The following is an 18,968-nucleotide window of genomic DNA, read 5'->3' on the forward strand; positions in this document are numbered from 1 at the left end:
GCAGCTGCAGCAGCTAGGGCTGCAGCACCTCTGTTTCCCGCAGGTGGAAACAGAGGAGAGGATGTGTGGGGCGTTGAGGATGAAAAGGGCAGAAGAAGAAGAAGAAGAAGAGAGGAGGACAGCTGCGGCAAGGCTGCAGCGAGGAGGTGTGTGGCCTTGGGGAGGAAAAGGGAAGAGGTAAAGAAGAGAAGGAGAAGAAGAGGGAAAAGAGAGGGAAGACGGAGAGGAGCGAGAGGTGGCAGCAGCTAGGGCTGCAGCACCTCTGTTTCCTGCAGGTGGAAACAGAGGAGACGTGTGGGGTGTCGGGTAGGAGAAGAGCAGAAGAAGAAGAAGAGGAAGAGAAGAAGAAGGGGAAGCAGGAGAAGAGGTTGTGATACCTCTGTTCCCTGCAGAGGAAACAGAGGAGAGGGTGTGTGTGACACCGGGAAGAAGAAGGGGAGGAAGGAGAAGAAGAGAAGAAGAAGAAAGGAAGGAGAAGGAAGAGGAGAAGGGAAAGAAGTAGCTGCGGCTGCGGCTGTGGCAGCTGCAGCTATGGCAGGGAAAGAGGAAGAGAAAGGAAGAAGGGAAGGAGAGGAAGAAGAGAAGGGAAAGAAGGGGCTGCGGCTGCGGCTGCGGCGATGGCAGCTGCAGTTGGAAGAGAAGAAGGAGAGGAAGATGAGCAGGGGAGGAAGAAGAGGCTGTGGCCGCGGCTGAGGCTGCGACTGCAGCAGTGCAGCTGGGAAAGAAGAGAAGGAAAGGAAGAAGAAGAGAAAGGAAAAGGGAAGAAGAGAGGAAGAGGAGAAGGAGAGGCAGCTGTGGCAGTGGCAGCTGCAGCTGGAAGAGAAGGAGAGGAAATAGAGCAGGGGAGAAAGAAGAGGCTGCGGCTGTGGTGGCTGCGGCCATGGTTGCGACTGCGACTGCGGCAGTTGCAGCTGGGAAAGAAAAGAAAGGAAAGGGGGAAAAAGGGGCTGTGGACGGGATTGCGGCCGCAGCGGCAGCGACTGTGTATGCAGCAGTTATGTCTGCGAGAGAAGGGAGGAAGGAAGGTAGTGCGGTGGAAGGGGCTGCGATTGTGGCAGCGGCAGCGGCGGCGGCTGTGGCAGCTGCGTTTGGGAAAGAAAAAGAAGGAATGAGAGTAAGAGAGAGCAGGTGACTGTGCCTCGATGTTCGACACGTGGTGTAGTTGCGAAGAAAGGAAGAAAACGGGAGCACAAAACGAAACAGAGAGAGGACACGGAGGAAAAGTAGAAGGATTTGGGCTGGCACCTTCTTTGGATCTTCGGATCGAAATCTTTGAAAGGCAAGTTCCCTGATCGTTTCTCCTATAATTGCTCTGATATTTCTTATTGCAAGTTTCCTGATCGTTTCTCCTGTAATTGTTCTAATCTTTCCTATTGCAAGTATCCTGATCTTTCCTCACTGCAATTTTATCTCTACATTTGCTTTGAATATGAGGAACTTTGAATTGTTCTAGCCTTGCATTTGATATATCTCCTGTTTAGACGTAACGATTCGAATCTATGCAACTTCTGATATTCTGACCTTTCTACCTTGTTATGGCTATAACTTCATGTATTGACCTCTGATTTGGACAAAACTTATTTGATCAGAATATAGACTCATAAACCTTTGTTTTGATAGCTTATTTTAAGAATTCGGAGTAAGTTTGTCTGCCCAAACTTCTGTTTCAAATGAGCCTACAGATTCTGCAAAACAGGGATCGTAATTTCTGACCTTTTGATATTGAACTGCTTATAAGTCCCTGTTGCAAACATTGATTTATTCAAAGCTTATTTCATTGGAAACTAGACTCATAGATCTTTCTTTTGATATATGGATTGAAAGATTTGGAATCCAAACACCTGCCCAGTTATCTGTTGAATCTGACATTATGAATTCTGCCAAACAGAGATTTTGTTCTACGACTCTTGCTTACCAAATTATTTGTAACTCTCTCTGTTGGACAGTTCAATTCATATGAAGCATGTCTTATCTGAAAGTATTATCCAATGATTATTTCTGAGTAAATTGGAGCACGATTGATAGTTTGAATCATTTGTTCAATGTGCCTCTTGTATTCTGCCAGAAATCGAGCTTTGGTCGATTTCTCATATTCTGGTTTCATTTCCTTTGGAAATTGATATTCTTTAGCCTTCTTATTCAATTGAGCTTTATATTACTGCTTTGAATTCTTGTATGCTCTTGTCCTTAAAATTATTTGCATTCTTGAAAACTATTGTGTAACGTTTATGCTATATCGTATTGACTCCTATAGGCACATGTGTATCCCATCGTTTCGCATTTGCTTTCGATATGTGCCTATTCCATTTCATTCCAAAATCTGAATACATTTGTGAGAGATTTGTTCCTTGCATCGTATTGTCACGAAAAGACACATGTACGTTTTGTTGTTCCGCGTGTGCTTCCGATATATGCTACTTATTGTTAAAACTACCTTCTTGTACTCTGGTGTTTGTGGGATTGTCTGGACCTTTGCCAAAAATGGTAAAGGGTATGTGCTTAGAGCCTGCGATGCTCTGCCGGCCCCCTCTGACTTCACCTAGATGTGGGTGGATGGAGCTCCCAGACGTGGGAGACTTCTGTCTAGTGGTCATTCAGAAATGGATGAATCACAATTCTGTTTGAGATCCCACTACATCTTCTATATGTTTGATATGATATCCAGAGCTTTGGTTATGTGTTTCGGTACATGCTTTGGATAAGAATGATATGATTGCAACGTCAAAGACGACGTTTGAGCTTCTGTACGGTATTTGTTATTGATATGCTCTGAAAAGTTTCATTCACTGTTGATATGCTTCGAAATGTTCCATATGCAGTTGATATGCTCCGGAACATTTCATACGCCATTGACAAGCTCCGAAATGTTTTATTTGTTATTGATATGCTCCGAAACATTTCATACGCCTTTGATATGCTCCGAAATATTTCATTTGTTATTGTTACGCTTCGAAATGTTCCATATGTCATTGATATGCTCCGGAACATTTCATACGCTATTGATATGCTCCAGTTACTCTGTGCTCCATTCGCTATGAACTGATATATTCTGAAATGTCCTGTTTGCCATTAATATGCTCCGGATCATCTCGTACGCTATTGATATGCTCCAATTACTCTGTGCTCCATTTGTTATGAATCAAATATGTTTTGAATGACATGATACATATGATTTTGTATCTAATGAAATGGTATCCTTGAGAATTCTTGTATTCTGCCCTGCGTTATGATACCTTACTTGTTTGAAACCATTCCTTTTGTTCTGAATATGCTTTGTCACTTGCTGAGCTGTTTTTAGCTCATTCCGTTGTTATATAAATCTTTCAGGTCAGCTTGTCACTCTTTGAGATGTTTGAATTGAGCTGAGGAAGTGGATAGCTATTCAGAATTATGGGCAAGTCTTATTGGTTGTTATGCTATTGTTGTATAAGCATATTTTGTATGTAATGAAATGTTGTTGATGAATCGAAATGGATATACTGTATAAAAGTGTTAGAAGATCTCTCTTATTTGGAATTTCGGAATGTTAAGTCTAATTTATGACGATATGAACTTGTGGTGAATAGTTGGAGTTCTGATTGTATAATTTATTTAGCTTGTGGATTTATAAATGTTGTTCATGTTTGTCAAGTTGGCTTGGGTTGTCATAAATGTGAATTATCAAGTGATGTGATATATGATTATAAACTGCATAGGTTTTATAGATGTGAATTTGATAGAATGTTTTTAGTGTCCTCAAATGTTAGTTTGGATCCTGGATTGGTTTGTGATGAAATTGTTTTAATATCATGGATAATTTATTTCGAGGGGCGTGACAGCGGAGAGCAGCTGGGAGCCAGGAGGCGTATTGCAGCTGGAGCAGAAGATTGAAGACTCAGCAAAGGCGAAGAGTTGCAGTGTTCACAAAGGCTTCGACGATGACGTCGAAGGGATAAGTGGGGGAGAATGTCACGGACAAACTTCTAAACAAGATGTTCGATGTAATGCTTATGTGTGTCCGTGTCTTTTGGCATGTTCATGCCTTGTACAGCGTGTAGAGGGGCAGCCGAAGGCTTATAAATCTCATTTTAGTTGGGTGGTGGCCTCTTTAGGCTTGTAAATAAATGTTGTGTCATGTGGACACGTGCGAGAGCTTTTCGGTTTGTAATGGACCATTTTACCCTTTGTTGTGCCACTGTTCAGAGCTTGTAAAGTCTGTTTGTAATTTGCATTGTCTATGAAGTATTTTTCGGAGATGTTTGCTTGTGGATCCCGATTGAGGCGTTCTCTCCAACCCGTTCTCTCTTTTGGTGGTCCTAAGGGACAAGGGGAGGCTTCGGGGAGGCTGACCTTTGCGGACGGACACGCAAGGGTGCCGCACAACTTAGGCAAAACCAGATAAGTCCGTGTCATAACGGGTTACTGGTACAGGATCGGTTGCCAGTATAGGATCAGTACAGGTTTGGTTGCCAGTACTGTACCAATTACTAGGTAGTACAGATCAGGATTGGTACCGTGGTCAGTACTACTGAGTAGTTTCTACTTCTTTTGTTTTTGGCTTCTTTTAGGATTTGTGTGAGACTTGGTTCATACCAACATACCAACACTTAGTACACTGGTATAGACTGGTTTTGTACCAGTCTGGCTGATAGTGTACAACTACACAAAATTGTGAGCCATGGTTTGTGGACATATTGGACAGATGAGCTATAGATAAAATGCAAGGATTATATGGGCACGTAATATTGTGTATATACTGTGGGAATATCTTAATGGGAACACACCAACACCCCTGTTCATCTACAGGTAAGAATATCCTCTAAACAACTGTACAGCTTGTCCAAAATATAATTTGTCATTAATTAATGTTACCTATTGGCATCACGAGGAGTTTGCACTTTTAAGACCTAGGTGATCAATGTTTGAGTCACAAAACAACCTCTCTAATTACGAGATATAAGACTATATATATTCATCCTTCTCAAACCCCGTATTGTAGGAAACACCTTTTTTTTTCATTTTAGCATCACAAAATAAAAGTAAAACTGGACCTACTCTTAAAAAATAGAACCAGATTCTTAGCTCTTTAACAAGGATCTTAAATTCATTTAGATGAATACAACTTACACTTCCTTATAGACCATGATGCCAGATTATGAATAGGTGTTGGATCAGTTCCTAGCATGTAATCACAGGAACAGGAATATTTTTCAATATCACAATTTCTTTGCTAATATTTGTTTGGTTTAAATGTTATGTTCCATTTTAAAACATTTTGACCTAAGAAACTGCAATTTCTTTACTACCCTTTCCTTCTACTTTTTCTCTGTTTTTCTCCCAGCATGGAACTTAGAACATTCTAATCAAAACTACAATCCCTAGATGGTGCATGATTGACAATTGGTAGGTTTCCCTGTAGAGGCCAACTCCACTTGATCTTATAACTCAAATGCAGACCTAAATTTCAGACCCACAGTCTTTTAGTCTATAGTTCACCCATCACATTAATATTATTTTAGTATCCTTATGAATTGGTCAAAAATTTATGATAAGGTAATCTGAATTCAAATTTAAGATCAGACCCTCAGTCTTTTAGTTCATAGTTCACCCATCACATTAATATTATTTTGGTATCCTTGATAATTGGTCCAAAATTTACGATAAGGTAATCTGAATTCAAATTCAAGATCAGACCCTCAGTCTTCTAGTCCACAGTTCATCCATCACATTAATATTACCTTGGTATCCTTGTCAATTGGTCCAAAATTTATGATAAGGTAATCTGAATTCAAATTCAAGCAAATGTATCAATTAAATTAGAACCTAGGGCTAGAAGTAGCTCTAGTCTTCCTAGAAGCCCCTTCCCCATCCTGTCTTATGGCATTAGGTGTACTGAAAGTTGCATAACAAACAAGTTGAAGTTACAAATAAATAAAAAACAGTACAGAATTTAAAGGTTCTGATTAATATACCTCAGAATCTGTGTCAAAATTCTCATTCTGAGGAGATCGACTCCGGAATTCATAGAGTTCCCTACAAAGATCTTCATTGGCAGCTTCCAGCCAAGAGACTTTCTCTTTGAGAGCCTACAAATCATAACAACCGAAACAGATATTGCTAAACAAGCTTCTTATAGTAGTAAGTACATATCGACACAGAAACATGAACAACAGTGTGTCGTTGATTAAGTGACAATGAGGTTTCTCATTAGTTGCATTATGTGAATCTGTGAATTCTACGTTCCAGCTGGCCTTGGATTCAATAAAAGCTGATGCCTTGAACATCACCATTGCTACTAAAGTGGAGCAAAATCTAAATGCTGACAACTATCTCGAATCCTAGTAATAGATCTTAATCCTTCTATGTTCCATTGTCAGATTAGTGAATGATTCATACACTAATCAATTCATATGATTGGGTGTTGGAAGAGCACATGCAAGTTGGCAAGAAGATAGAGAACAAGGAAGAAACACAGATATGAGAAATCAGATAAAAGGAAACTATTACCTGAATCTCATCAGATGCTCCTCCCCCACGATAACAGGCCAGTTCTGCCTGCAAGTATTCAATATGTTGCCGCATTCTCTGCATCTCTTCTGATATTGGATTTCGGTTGACCTGGAAAGGTTCCAACATATGAGAAGGAATTCAGTTTACAAATCTGAGAAATAAAAACATATTTCTGCTGAATGATGGCCATTCATTCACAAAAATAATCAACAAAGTCAAACTCACAATGGGCTTATTCTGGATGTTGCGAGCTCGATTAGCATATTTCAATGTGTTCAGAGTTTCCTCCGCATTAATATCAGCTGGGCTGATACAAGCTGGAAAAATGTGATAAAATGGTAGTTAGACAAGTAATTCAAGGGCTGAATGAGAATGGCATAACTTCATGTTGAATGTTGTCAATGTAGCACCGGCAATTCCTACATGTAAAAATCATATTCCAAACGCATGCAACATTGAAATTAGCTATACTGTGTGAAATCTATGACTATGTAGGAAACTATTATAGCAAGTTAGCAACTTTCCGCCTTCTTAGCAGTCGAGCATTTGAGTCCCCTTGAGATTCAATATGTTTGACAGCCCTTCTAATAAGTGCAGCATGTATAGTTCAATACCTATTTAAGTAATTACAAAATATTTGTGTCTCCTCCCCAAAATAGCAGACAGACAGTTATACCACAAACATAACTGCAACTTAAAGATTGAAGTATTGGTTATAGTGCTTCCTCCTATGCATATCAAGGAGGTTCCAGCTATCCAGAACAATCAACAATGCTAAATAAATCTTGTCTAATCAATTCTTTTGATGCTGAAAGTATTGAATTGGCACCAAGAAAATGCATAGAATCATCAAGTTTGCTAAATTACGAGGCATTAGGGCATACATGCTTCCACTAAATCTGCTGGTAGAACATATTATAGAATCATCAGCAAATGCTTTACAATTCTGTGGTGTTCAAATGAAGAAATGTATCAAACATAACATTAACAACAAATAGTTGTTTACCTATCATTACAGTCCTGCTATTTCCTCCAAGTGAGTCCTGCACAAAATTGAAGTAGAAGACAATTAAAAGAAGCTTCTTTATCACTGTCATTTAAACTATAGAGAGACTTATAAGCTCAGAAGTTGATATGCTTTTTGCACACTGAAGTTGAAAAGCACTTTATAAAAAACTTGTTCAGGCAAACAACATTAAATGAAAAACAGCAGTCACTAACTTTTGAACACATACAAATGAGCACACTACACTTTTGCTACCTAATATGTCAAAAGTTCATTATTACTACATTACTATTAGTCATTAAGATGAGCACCTTCTTTACACTTTTAATTCAGCCTTTCTCAAGTTGGAAAAAGTAAAAGATACTCCACAAGCCAAGGACATTTTTTCATTATTGAAATAGCTGCTGCACTAGCTGAATTTTATACATGACAAATATAGTAATGGCTATTTTCCTAAAGTTTACATAAATGTCTTCCTTTATTGGTTAAATGCTTTCTCAAACTACTGTATACATTTCATAACCATGGTAAAGACCAATTGGAAGATATTATACGAATTCTTGGGTATAGTTGTTCCCCATTAGATGAAAATGCATCGATGATTACAATTGATGACAGAAGGAATGTTGGCAAACCTGCAAGAGTCGAGTAAGTTTGCTATCACGGTAAGGAACATGAGCACCTTCTTTACGCTTTTTCTCGTCTCCAAGAGCACTTATGACATTTCCAAGGGCTAAGAGTCCCTTGTTAATATGAACCCCTAAAATAAGCAAGCAGATGAATGTAAGAAAACTTCGTTTAAGTTAAATACATGGTCATACCCATCAAGGACAAGGTGAATTACCTTCCTTGAATCGAAGGCCATCTGAGCCTGTTCTCTTAGCACGTTCTGATCCAGCAAGATCAACTAGGTGAAGTTTTGCACATAGATAGTCTTCATTCATATCCTCAATTTGTACACTTCCAGTAGTGACGGGACCAAGTTTGCGCATCTGCTCCAATGTTATTGTGAAGATGGCATGGGAACGACTATTACATAAAGAAAATTAAAAAAAAGAAACATCATTCAGAATGGTATGATGGACTAGACCCATACTACAACACAAGAAACTGTTTATTTTGCAACTTTAATCTTGATCAACAAAGTTGAAAAATGTACTTCCACTCGACTGAAAGGAAGCCATGTTACATTGTGCTATGGGATTCAACTATCTTAATCTACTCCTGTGCTTTTTCTATTGATCATAACTATTTGCATTATAAATGTCATTTCTAAAGCATTCTTCGTCTACTTCATCATTTTCTTGTCAGTTTATGTACGAGGCAATATCAAATCAACGACTATTACATAAAGAAAATTAAAAAAAACATCATTCAGAATGGTCTGATGGACTAGACCCATACTACAACACAAGAAAATGTATATGTTACAACTTTAATCTTGATCAACAAAGTTGAAAAATGCACTTCCGCTTGACTGAAAGGAAGCCATGTTACATTGTGCTATAGGATTCAACTATCTTAATCTACTCCTCTGTGCTTTTTCTATTGATCATAACTCTTTGCATTATAAATGTCATTTATTAAAGCATTCTTCATCTACTTCATCATTTTCTTGTCAGTTTATGGACAAGGCAATATCAAATCAATGAGAAGAAAGGAAAACTGATCAGGTTAAAAACTTCGATTATGTAAATCTTGATCTAGGTTTACACTTTACATAATACTTGAGCTATAAAAATGGGCCACCATCTAAGTCAAACAGCATAGAAAGTCAACTATAAGAATTAACAAATACAAACTCTACAGGGGAGGTAAAATACAATATCTTAATAAAGTGGTGTATGATAATCCAGTCCAATGGCTTCACATGTTGAGTAAGTCTTCCAACTTATCGAATGACTACATTCAGAAAAATACAAAACAGACCACAAAGAATAGCCTGAAAGTACAAAACCAATCGCTTAGTTTTAGGTGATAGCTAAAAAATTTCATTTAACTTTGGATTGTGTCCATGGTTTGTTTTGCATAAAAAGGCTCCACCCTGGAAGCATGTATTAAGCATACTCAAGTATAACAACCGATTTAAACAAAAAAAATAACAAGTGAGTCTCTAGCGTACATGATAAACAACCAGCTGTGGTGGTCATAAATATCTCTATTTGCTAATCTAATGATTCACAATAGAAGGATTAATTATGCATAATTTAGAAGAATGTACAAATGACTAACAGAAGAAGTTGCTAATATCTGTAGAAGAATTAATTATGCATAATTTTGAAGAATGAACAAATAAGTAACAGAAGTTGCTAATATCTGTATCTTAAAAGGTAGATGCTTGAAAAAGGATGCTATAAGATATTTAAAGAAGAGAATTCAAGTAAACCAATCCTGTCGAAATACGACAATGATAATTTTTCAGCAAAAAAAGTATAGGGAGGGAGAGAAAAGAAAAGTCATTTTAACCTGGACTGGTTGTTCATGTTTGTACTTCCAGTTGCACGGTTCAATGAACCTTGCTCCAGACATGCAGCCATTTCCTTTTGAGTGTTAACGAAAATTTCAGTAGATCCAGAAAGTGTTATAACTCCATTTGATGCCTCACGTATTTGTACTGGAGGTTTTCCAGGTACTGTCAACTTCCCAGCTTGTCCATTGATAGCCTCGAGTTTGGTAGCAGATGAACCATCTAGCAAATCTCTCACTTCTTCTTTCAAAATCTTCACAATAATTCTCAGTATCAGATGAGACAGAAGCGTATAGACATTTATCATAGATGAAAACTGATTCAATTTGCAATCAGAAATATGAAATGCACCAAGATTTTGGTTTCAAAATTTATTTAACGGTAATTAATGTTATTGCTAAAAGAAAGAGAATAAATTATACACATACCCAAGGTGTATTTTACATTTGATATTTTAGAAAATTAATCAGTTTCTAGGCAAAAAATGACTGCTATGTATCTTGTTCAATAATCAATTGGCATCAATTACTGTTCCTGTTGACAAAAACGATCCAAGAATAGATTAATCTTGCTCTCCAGCACCCTTCAACCAGAAGAGACACAAACAAAAAGTTGGTAGGCAGCGACCAATCTCATAAGCACCTTGTAATCTAATATGTGCTGCTGTGACTTCCAAAGGGTTTCACCAATAGCCCTATAGATGACAGTACACAAAGTGCCTACTAGTACAATAACTAAGAAATCTTTAGTTTTTAAAGAACTGGAAGAAGCTAGATCACTTTTGCTGCTACTAATACCTAACTTAGCCTCATGTAAGATTGTACAAGGAAAAATGAAGCATTGCTGATAAGTTTATTATGCAAAAGTTATTTTATATTGACATCAGAACAGTTTCTCACTTATCAACCTTGCATGCTGTTTTCATACAAGAAGCATTTGAACCTAACAAGCTAAAAGAATCAGGCCCCATAGTGAATCCTTCACCATCCACCATTTATCTGGCTTAACCAGTTCCATCATGTTATCTGGCTGTTATAGAAGAGAAGAGAAAAACTGAGATACATAGCTTAAATATGAAAATAGATATAACCAAACACCTGGGACTAAAGATAAACAAGAGAAATAAATTGTACATAAACCATAAGTGGTTCTTCCATAGTGAGACTAGGGAACTATATCAGGTTGAATACATAGGACTGTATTCTAATATGATATTATACAGGATTGGCACTTTTAAATCTTTCTATCATCAGGTAATTCATAGCATGATAAGAGCCTAGAGAAGTAAAATTGTTCTTGTTGCTTCAGGTTTCAGTGAGAAACTATTTAAAAGGTAAACAACTATTCGATTCCGTTCCATTTGTATCTTTCATCTTGGTGAAGATGGAGGAAGGAAACAAAAACAAGAGTAAAGAAATAAAGCCATGTAATATGTGAAATATAAAATGCCATAAAAATAGGCTATAATGGGCATATGTAACAGCAACAAAAGCAAGGTTATTGCTGCAATGTACTTAGTACATCCAATTCCAACTCATCTTTCACATGACTCATAAGACAGTGCATTAGCACAACATCAGCAAAGATGCATTATATCTCATCAGTACCAACATAAACGAATTAGAGAGAGAAAATTGAAAACTGTAGGAATCAGTTTCAAACATGGTTGTAGAGGTAATAGCCAACAGAATTTTTGTACCTCAATGAATGAGACACGCAGCTGGAATTCTGCTTGATTCTTCATAGTCTCAATCTTGCAAAATAAAGCATTCATAACTTGAGGGATAAGCGCAGTTTGAGAACCATCCTTACATCCAGTTCCCATGGTGTATGTCTTTCCTGATCCCGTCTGTGGCACATCAAATTGTCAGATGTTTTAAAAATTTCAGGATATATTGCAAAAAGGATGTCAATGATCTCTAGCAGTCTATATTGTGTTACATAACCTGACCATACGCAAGAACAGTTGCATTGTATCCTTGGAACAAACCATCCACAAGTGGAGCAACACATTCGTCAAACATGGCGTATGATGGAGAACCTGTACTCCCATACACATGATCAAAAGTATATGAATGGGTGCCAATTTGCACCTGCACATCAACATTAGTCCATAACTATTTATGATTAAGAATTCAAGAAAGCTAGTTGAAAACTGCGATTATGTTGGATTAGTCTACCATAAATAGTAAAATGCAATGTGATTATTTTGCAGCAGTCATAAAACCGATGAAGATCTTTAAAATTTATACAGAAAGGGCAAAAACTTGACATAATGCATCACTTCTCCATGTTTCAGTTCAGCATCTAATAATCCAGTTTCTTCAAGTTCTTAAAATAAGAAATAATGCCAAATAAAAACTGCAAGTCCTGCCTACAAAAAACACTCTCCAATCTCACCTAGTGCTGCTTAAAAATACATGTTTGAAGAGAAAAACATACAATGTTACAATTGACAAACTATATGTTGCTTATGCCAACTGCTTCAGGTGACATAGTGCTGTTGACCAAATTCAATAAAGAATTTGACCTTTCTAAGGCTTAGATTTTAATTGACAAATTTAGACAACTAGAACACTGTAAAAAGTTTGAATAAGAAGAATATTAGCATGACTAGAAGACAAATGGATAAACATAATGGTACATTCATTAACATAAAAATTCTTCAAAGAAAGATGTCAAAATCATCAATCATGGTCAGCAGTCAGTGCCAAATATCATGAGTTGGACAATACCTCAACAGGATAATGGGACTAGAGAACAGAAATTTAAGTTTTTGTTCTCGAAGCATAGGAAATTTAAATTATCACCATCTATGAAAACCCGTGCATTTTATCTCTATATGAAAACATCAGGATTAGGAGCAAAATTTGGTGGATGCTTATATTTGGAGTTTGTGTAAGCTGAGAAACTTTCGAGATAACTAAACTGATAGCTGTTGCTACTTCTTTTTTTTTCTTTTATTTCAAATCTGAGATCTAATGATGCATTTTCGGCATCTACCACTCCTTATCATCAATATAGGTTTTTTGACACCAACAGCCACCAAAATGAACCAGAACTATCATAGCTCAAATGTTAAGTCCATCATCTTCGCCTCTCTTTTTCAACTTAAGTCGTACAGTAAAGATAAAGCTAAGGGAAGAAAGCTAGGACTAAGGTTTAATGAATTAGAGATAAGGATAATGCTTTTTGGAAAAGGAAATAATCACTTGAGTGGACATTTTTTCAATGTGTGCCTTTCTTTAAATTCAATGATTTCCTCAAAAGACTGTAAATGCCTTAAATGATGAAAAAGGATTCTAAATCAGCATATCTGATCATATGTTCCAGGAAAATATTGATTTAATATGCAACCCTTCCAAAAAATCTCTAAAGGAACGGAAACTCAACCTATACTCCAGCAAAACCTAATTTGACTCAATCCCAAGATCTAAGAAGGCTAAACTTCTCTAGGACTCCTTCAGAGTGAAAAGTGCACAAAGCACTTGACAAAATAAAAGTCAAGCTACATGAATTTGGGAATAGTTAACTGAAATTGTCAAGATCACTGATCAGACTTCCCCTTAAGTAGAATTAAGTGTCCGTCTTTTTCTTAAAGGAATGCATTGAAAGGAAACCAGCAGAGACTTAAGTGACCCAGAACAGGGAAAAAAATAAAACAATTTTAAGCAGTGATGGGTGATTATCAATTATAATCCGTGAAAACCGCAGCTGCTAATTGACTTGCATTGTGCTTGACCATCACATAAAAGAAAAAAAAAGAAGATAAAGGCTAGAATTACATGCACTTTGGTCAACACAATTCCAGATCTCTGCTCCAAATTAACGAAAAATGGTGAGAAACTGACGCCGAAGCACTAAAAAATCATCTTTTTCTCTTTGATTAAATGATAACCAAATGTAGCGTACACAAGTCTTATCTCAACAGGGTTCGGCAAAAAGAGGACAAATTTAGAGAACCTGTGGCTTCCCCGGGACGACGGTGACACAATCCTTGCACCCCTGCAGGCGCTCGTCGCCGATGAGCGGCCTAATGTGCACGGCCACCTTCACGCTGCAATCCTCCCCGTTCTCCATCGCCGTTCTCCTTCAAGAACTCCACCAGGATCACGCCAATTCGTTTCCAATCAGAAAATTTTCCAGGTGGAACCAAAGGGGAAGGGGCGAAACCCAAGAAAAAGGCCAAATTTGGTACGCGGTAAGGGGGACACACAGCGTGCGTATGCAGGAAGGTATGGATATGCCTTGCCTCTGAAAGAGAGAGGGCGTGTGACGGAATTGTTTGTTGGAAAACAGAAAGGAACAGGGTGGGGAGAGTCAGGAGGAGGATTTGGTAGCACCAAGGACAGCAATAGCAGTTGCAGCAGCAGCAGCAGCAGCAACAACAACAACAACCGCCATCATGCTTTCTTGAGCTTCACTGCAAAACCCCTCCCAAAAGCCAAAAATGAGTTCTTGCAGAGAGGCGAGGCAGCAAGACCTCTCTTTGCGGCGGTGGTGGTGGTGATGGGAGAAGATGGGCGTCCAAGAGAGAGTGGTTGTTGGAGTTGGAGGTGGGAAATCTGAAGGACCACAGTTCCAAAATGCCCCTCCTCCTCCTCCTCCTCCTCCTCCTCTCCCTCTGTTGCAGGTCAGTGGTGGTGGATTGGTGGTGGCTACGGAGAAGGCATCAATCAGGAGGGAGAGGGCTGTCAAATGAGATCATACAGCTAAAGAAAAGGCTGCATTGATTTATGGTGGTGCCACCGTGTTCACCACAGTCCCTGTTACAAGGACATGGCATCTCTTATGGTGGTGGTATTATTATTGTTCAGCCTTCACCAACTCATGACATGTGCTCTGTTGATGAAGGGGGAGGGGGAGGGGGAGGGGGAGGGGGAGGGGATGCTCGGCCTTGATTTGGCAGGATCAGTGAATGAACTGTGCTGGTGGTGAACTGGTGGGGGGGCCCAGCTAGGGAACACATGGGGCCCAGCACTGGGTCTGGGAGGTGGGCCCTGAGATTGGGGGTCCCTTTCATGGCTTGGTAGGTCTGATCTGATCTCCACAGAGAACAGATGGGAGGAGAGAGAGAGGATGATGTAATAAGATGCATAAAGTAATGTCATTTATTATGCATCATGTATTTTGAAATTTGAAAAAGAAGAAAAAGGATTGATGATTGATGACTAAATCTAAAAAATATTGTATGTCTAAATCTAAAAATATTGTTCAAATTTTGATGATTGATGACTAAATCTAAAAATATTGTTGACTTTAGATAGGAGGAGGAGGAGGAGAGTTGTGTGGCCACATTTCATTCAACATGTTCTAACTCTTTATGCAGAGGAGGACTGTTGGAGATATAAGATTAATTACTTGGAAAGAACCATATATCAACAATTACTTGGAAGTTGCAAACCAGTGCATGGTCACTTGCAATGGTTGATCCACCCATCTGATCCAAGAACACATGCTCAGGAAAAAGCCAAGACAAGTTGGCAGTAGGCATTCTTTCTTTCTTTAATGCATGGACCAGCTAGTACACCCAATTAAAAGCCATTGAAATGATACTTCCAGCTGGGATAGCTGGTCGAGGAAGAAAGACTCACCACCATAGCATCACATGCAGGTGTGGAAGTGGCCATCCTCCTCCCAGAGAAAAAGCTGGGATAGTTGGGGGAGAGGAGTGGCCACTGTAGCTGCATGCTTCATGAGAGCATGGTGTGGGAGCATAGCTAGGGATGTCAACACTCCTGTAAGCATCTCCCTTAAGACCACTGCATGCTTCCCTTTCTTCAGCAAGGAGAGAACATGGAGGTGAAAGGGAAAGGGGGGTGGATTGACATCATAGCTTCAGCCAAAAGGTTTGAAGAGGCTTCCTTCTTTATGGTGACTGACTCCTTCCTTTACAGTAAAGAAAGTTAACCATCAGGTGGCATAAAGAATGAAGATCTCACTGACTTGTTTCTTTGGCTTCAAGTGATCAACATTATTATCCCTTCATAAGCTCTATAAATGTACTAGTTATTAGGGTTTCTGCAAAGAATCAGAAAGTTGCATGATGATCCCAATGCATGAAGCATGTGGTTTACCAGGAAAGAGGATGGAGAGCTTGCAGGGTTTGATCTGGAAACAACAAGAAATGATTGGTGGTATGGAAAGAAGATGTTGCAGATGTCTTCCAGCTTTGTAAAGGAACATGTCTCACAGAGAGAGAGAGAGAGAGAAAGAGAAAAGGATAAAAGAAGAACTCTGGCTTCAGGCATTGATGTGTGAGTAACAAAAATACTAATCCTCTTAAAGTTTTGCAAGCATCACTGCCCTAAGACACCAACCAAGAAGGCAGAAGAGAGAGAAGAATAAAAAGAAAGAACTAACTAAATGATCATGCATTAATTAATTCACTGCAAATATCAAGAACTTGAGAATCTAGAAAAAATCATGAAACAATAAAAATTCTAATATACCTTCAAGAAGCTGAAATTTGAATTGTTATGCTTGTTTCAGTGCAACATAAACAGATATCATCATGAAAGATAGCATCAATCTGATATCTTGTCCTCATAAATTTGTTGTATTTCTTTCATGAATCCAATCATGGTGATGTGTACAAATCCATTAGATGTTGATGAAGCAATTTGATCCCCAAATAATTGGAAAGAAAAGGTCTTTGTTTTGTGGTTCTTTCTAATGCAACCAAGTGATTGTAGAGATCCATTGAACTAATAGTGGGTCTAATTACTTGGAATAAATAATGTACGTAGGGAACAACAACTCAATATACATGTGGTGTCATTCTCTTGTTCGAATGTTCCCAAGTGTGATGTTTCGTGTTATATTCTGCCTTCTAATATACCAAAAAGGCAAGTATAATCTTTGATGCTATTACTAGCCTTGCGGCATCAACATGACACCTTGCAACAAAAAAGTAGATAGAGAGAGAGAGAGAGAGAGAGAGAGAGAGAGTCAATATACATGTAGTGTCATTCTCTTGTTCGAATGTTCCCAAGTGTGATGTTTCGTGTTACATTCTGCCTTCTAATATACCAAAAACGCAACTATAATCTTTGATGCTATCACTAGCCTTGCGGCATCAACATGACACCTTGCAACAAAAAAGTAGAGAGAGAGAGAGAGAGAGAGAGAGCACGTGACTTGCAATTTAAGTGGGAAAGATGTTGATACAAGATCGATAGATGGTGTGGGCCTATTCATGGCTTTCTTCTTGGTTACCTATGCATACTCTCCTCCACATGAGACTCAAGAAAAATGATGAAAGAGAAAGAATGCAAGCGTCCTTTTCGGCACAAGCCTCGAGATGCCCATGGTTCTCTCTCTCTCTCTCTCTCTAGAGAGAGAGAGAGAGAGAGAGAGACCCTTGTCGTTGTGGTCCTCAAGAACAATGACTAAAGAATGGTGGTAGTTGAAAATATGGAGAGTTATATGGGTTCCATTTTTTGCATCATTCGATTTATTCGACATTTTTAAACTGTGTTTTCATATTCTTTCAATTAAACTTAAGATGGATTCAATTAAAATAATAGGTTCCTAGTAAAGATCTTGATTTAGCTAGCTAAATTGTTAGTCAAGTTCCAATTTGGTTAAGTTTATGGATACCCTTCTCATTATTAAAGATAATTATATATATACACATATATATGTATATGTATATAATTTAATTAAATGGATTCAATAACATCAAATTGAATTTAGATTCAAATTTGAGAACTCAAGTAGTTAGTCAAATATAGTTATGATTTATATATGATGATATTTATTGGTCCGATTTACAACATTAATTCATAATAGGGTTCCAAACCTAATCTAACATATTTCGCAAGATAAAGGAATAATAAAATAATCGAAGATACAGGCATGGTTTTAACTGAGATATAATGTTAGAAATCATGGAAATCTTTATGACACCATGAAAATGCACCTTTAAATATTTTTCACTCAACTATAACGAAATCAAATAATAATTTTTATTTTTCATCTATTTTATATGATACTTTGTGTCAGTACCTCCCAAGACTTAACTAATAGGTTATTAAAATATTTCAAGAAGATTTTGGATTGACATAGGTTTCACAAAGCACTTGCATGGAGTGAGTGACAACATACAAATGCACAAGTTCTTTTTTTAATATGATGAAAGAACATTAAATGTCTTATTATCTCTAATTTATTTAATATAATATTAATAGTGGGATAAGACCAAATGAAAAACTTCATTTAATCTCCTTTATTTGTGGAAAAAAAAAAGATAGATCCCATGCACAAAGGTTCCAACAATATAAGATCTAAAGAAGATTAATGTACATAATCTGACTACTAATAATACATTATTACTTAAGAAATTTACTGTTCTATTGAGTGCACATACATATAAGCAAGCAAAAAATACACTTACAATTTCTAATTATAAGAAGAAAAGAGGATTGTTTTGTGATTCTTTGACTATCAATTCTATGGTGTTACTTGAATTAAGAAACAATTCGATTTACAAGGTCAAAATCAATGTCAAAATAACAAAGGGTTGGAAAGACATCACCTTCTCCCTCCCCTCCCTTGCAAAGTTCCAAGCAATGGGGTGGGGGGGAGGCAGTGAGTTGAAGGGAAGCAAAAGTAGTGGTTACACACACTAAGAGCAAGTGTGGCCCGTCCTCTCGTGGCTTGGTTGTCTCCTTGCCTTTTGGACTCCGTCCTTCTCCCTCCCTACGCAGCTTTCAAGCACAAATAATTATTGTAACGTGGCCAAGCTTTTTACTGCATTGTGATGATGATGATGCTCTCTCTCTCTCTCTCTCTCATTATTCTTTTGTACGTGAAGAAACATAAGTTCCTTCCTTGGATTTTAAATTGTTGTTTAGCAAATGTTAATCAATATTAGTGTTGGTGGTGTTGAGTAATAATTCTATTATTCTGTATAATATGGGTTCAGTTAAGTTTACAATCAGTGCCATCTGATTTTTAGAAGAGTGTAGTCTTTTGGACTAAATTTTTGGTGTATCCAATCCA

General features: G+C 37.9%; 1 protein-coding gene across 2 annotated transcripts in view; it reads right to left on the reverse strand.

The window, feature by feature from the left end:
* LOC135584805 (kinesin-like protein KIN-4A) overlaps positions 1-14,829 on the reverse strand; it is a 28,466-nt gene extending 13,637 nt beyond the window's left edge. The window contains exons 1-10 of one of the 2 annotated variants that reach the window (XM_065126540.1): positions 13,926-14,826; positions 11,909-12,055; positions 11,662-11,811; positions 9,962-10,215; positions 8,340-8,524; positions 8,131-8,255; positions 7,496-7,532; positions 6,715-6,806; positions 6,487-6,597; positions 5,952-6,065 (exon numbers count right to left, since the gene is read on the reverse strand). In XM_065126540.1, the coding sequence (XP_064982612.1) occupies positions 5,952-6,065; positions 6,487-6,597; positions 6,715-6,806; positions 7,496-7,532; positions 8,131-8,255; positions 8,340-8,524; positions 9,962-10,215; positions 11,662-11,811; positions 11,909-12,055; positions 13,926-14,042 (1,332 nt within the window). In that variant the 5' untranslated portion in view covers positions 14,043-14,826. Of the gene's footprint in view, positions 1-5,951; positions 6,066-6,486; positions 6,598-6,714; positions 6,807-7,495; positions 7,533-8,130; positions 8,256-8,339; positions 8,525-9,961; positions 10,216-11,661; positions 11,812-11,908; positions 12,056-13,925 lie in introns of both variants that reach the window. The other variant, XM_065126541.1, reaches the window with a different exon arrangement.
* Between the last annotated feature and the right edge of the window lie 4,139 nt (positions 14,830-18,968).

Source organism: Musa acuminata, chromosome BXJ2-9 (assembly GCF_036884655.1).
Source record: "Musa acuminata AAA Group cultivar baxijiao chromosome BXJ2-9, Cavendish_Baxijiao_AAA, whole genome shotgun sequence".
In the NCBI taxonomy this organism is placed as follows: domain Eukaryota; kingdom Viridiplantae; phylum Streptophyta; class Magnoliopsida; order Zingiberales; family Musaceae; genus Musa; species Musa acuminata.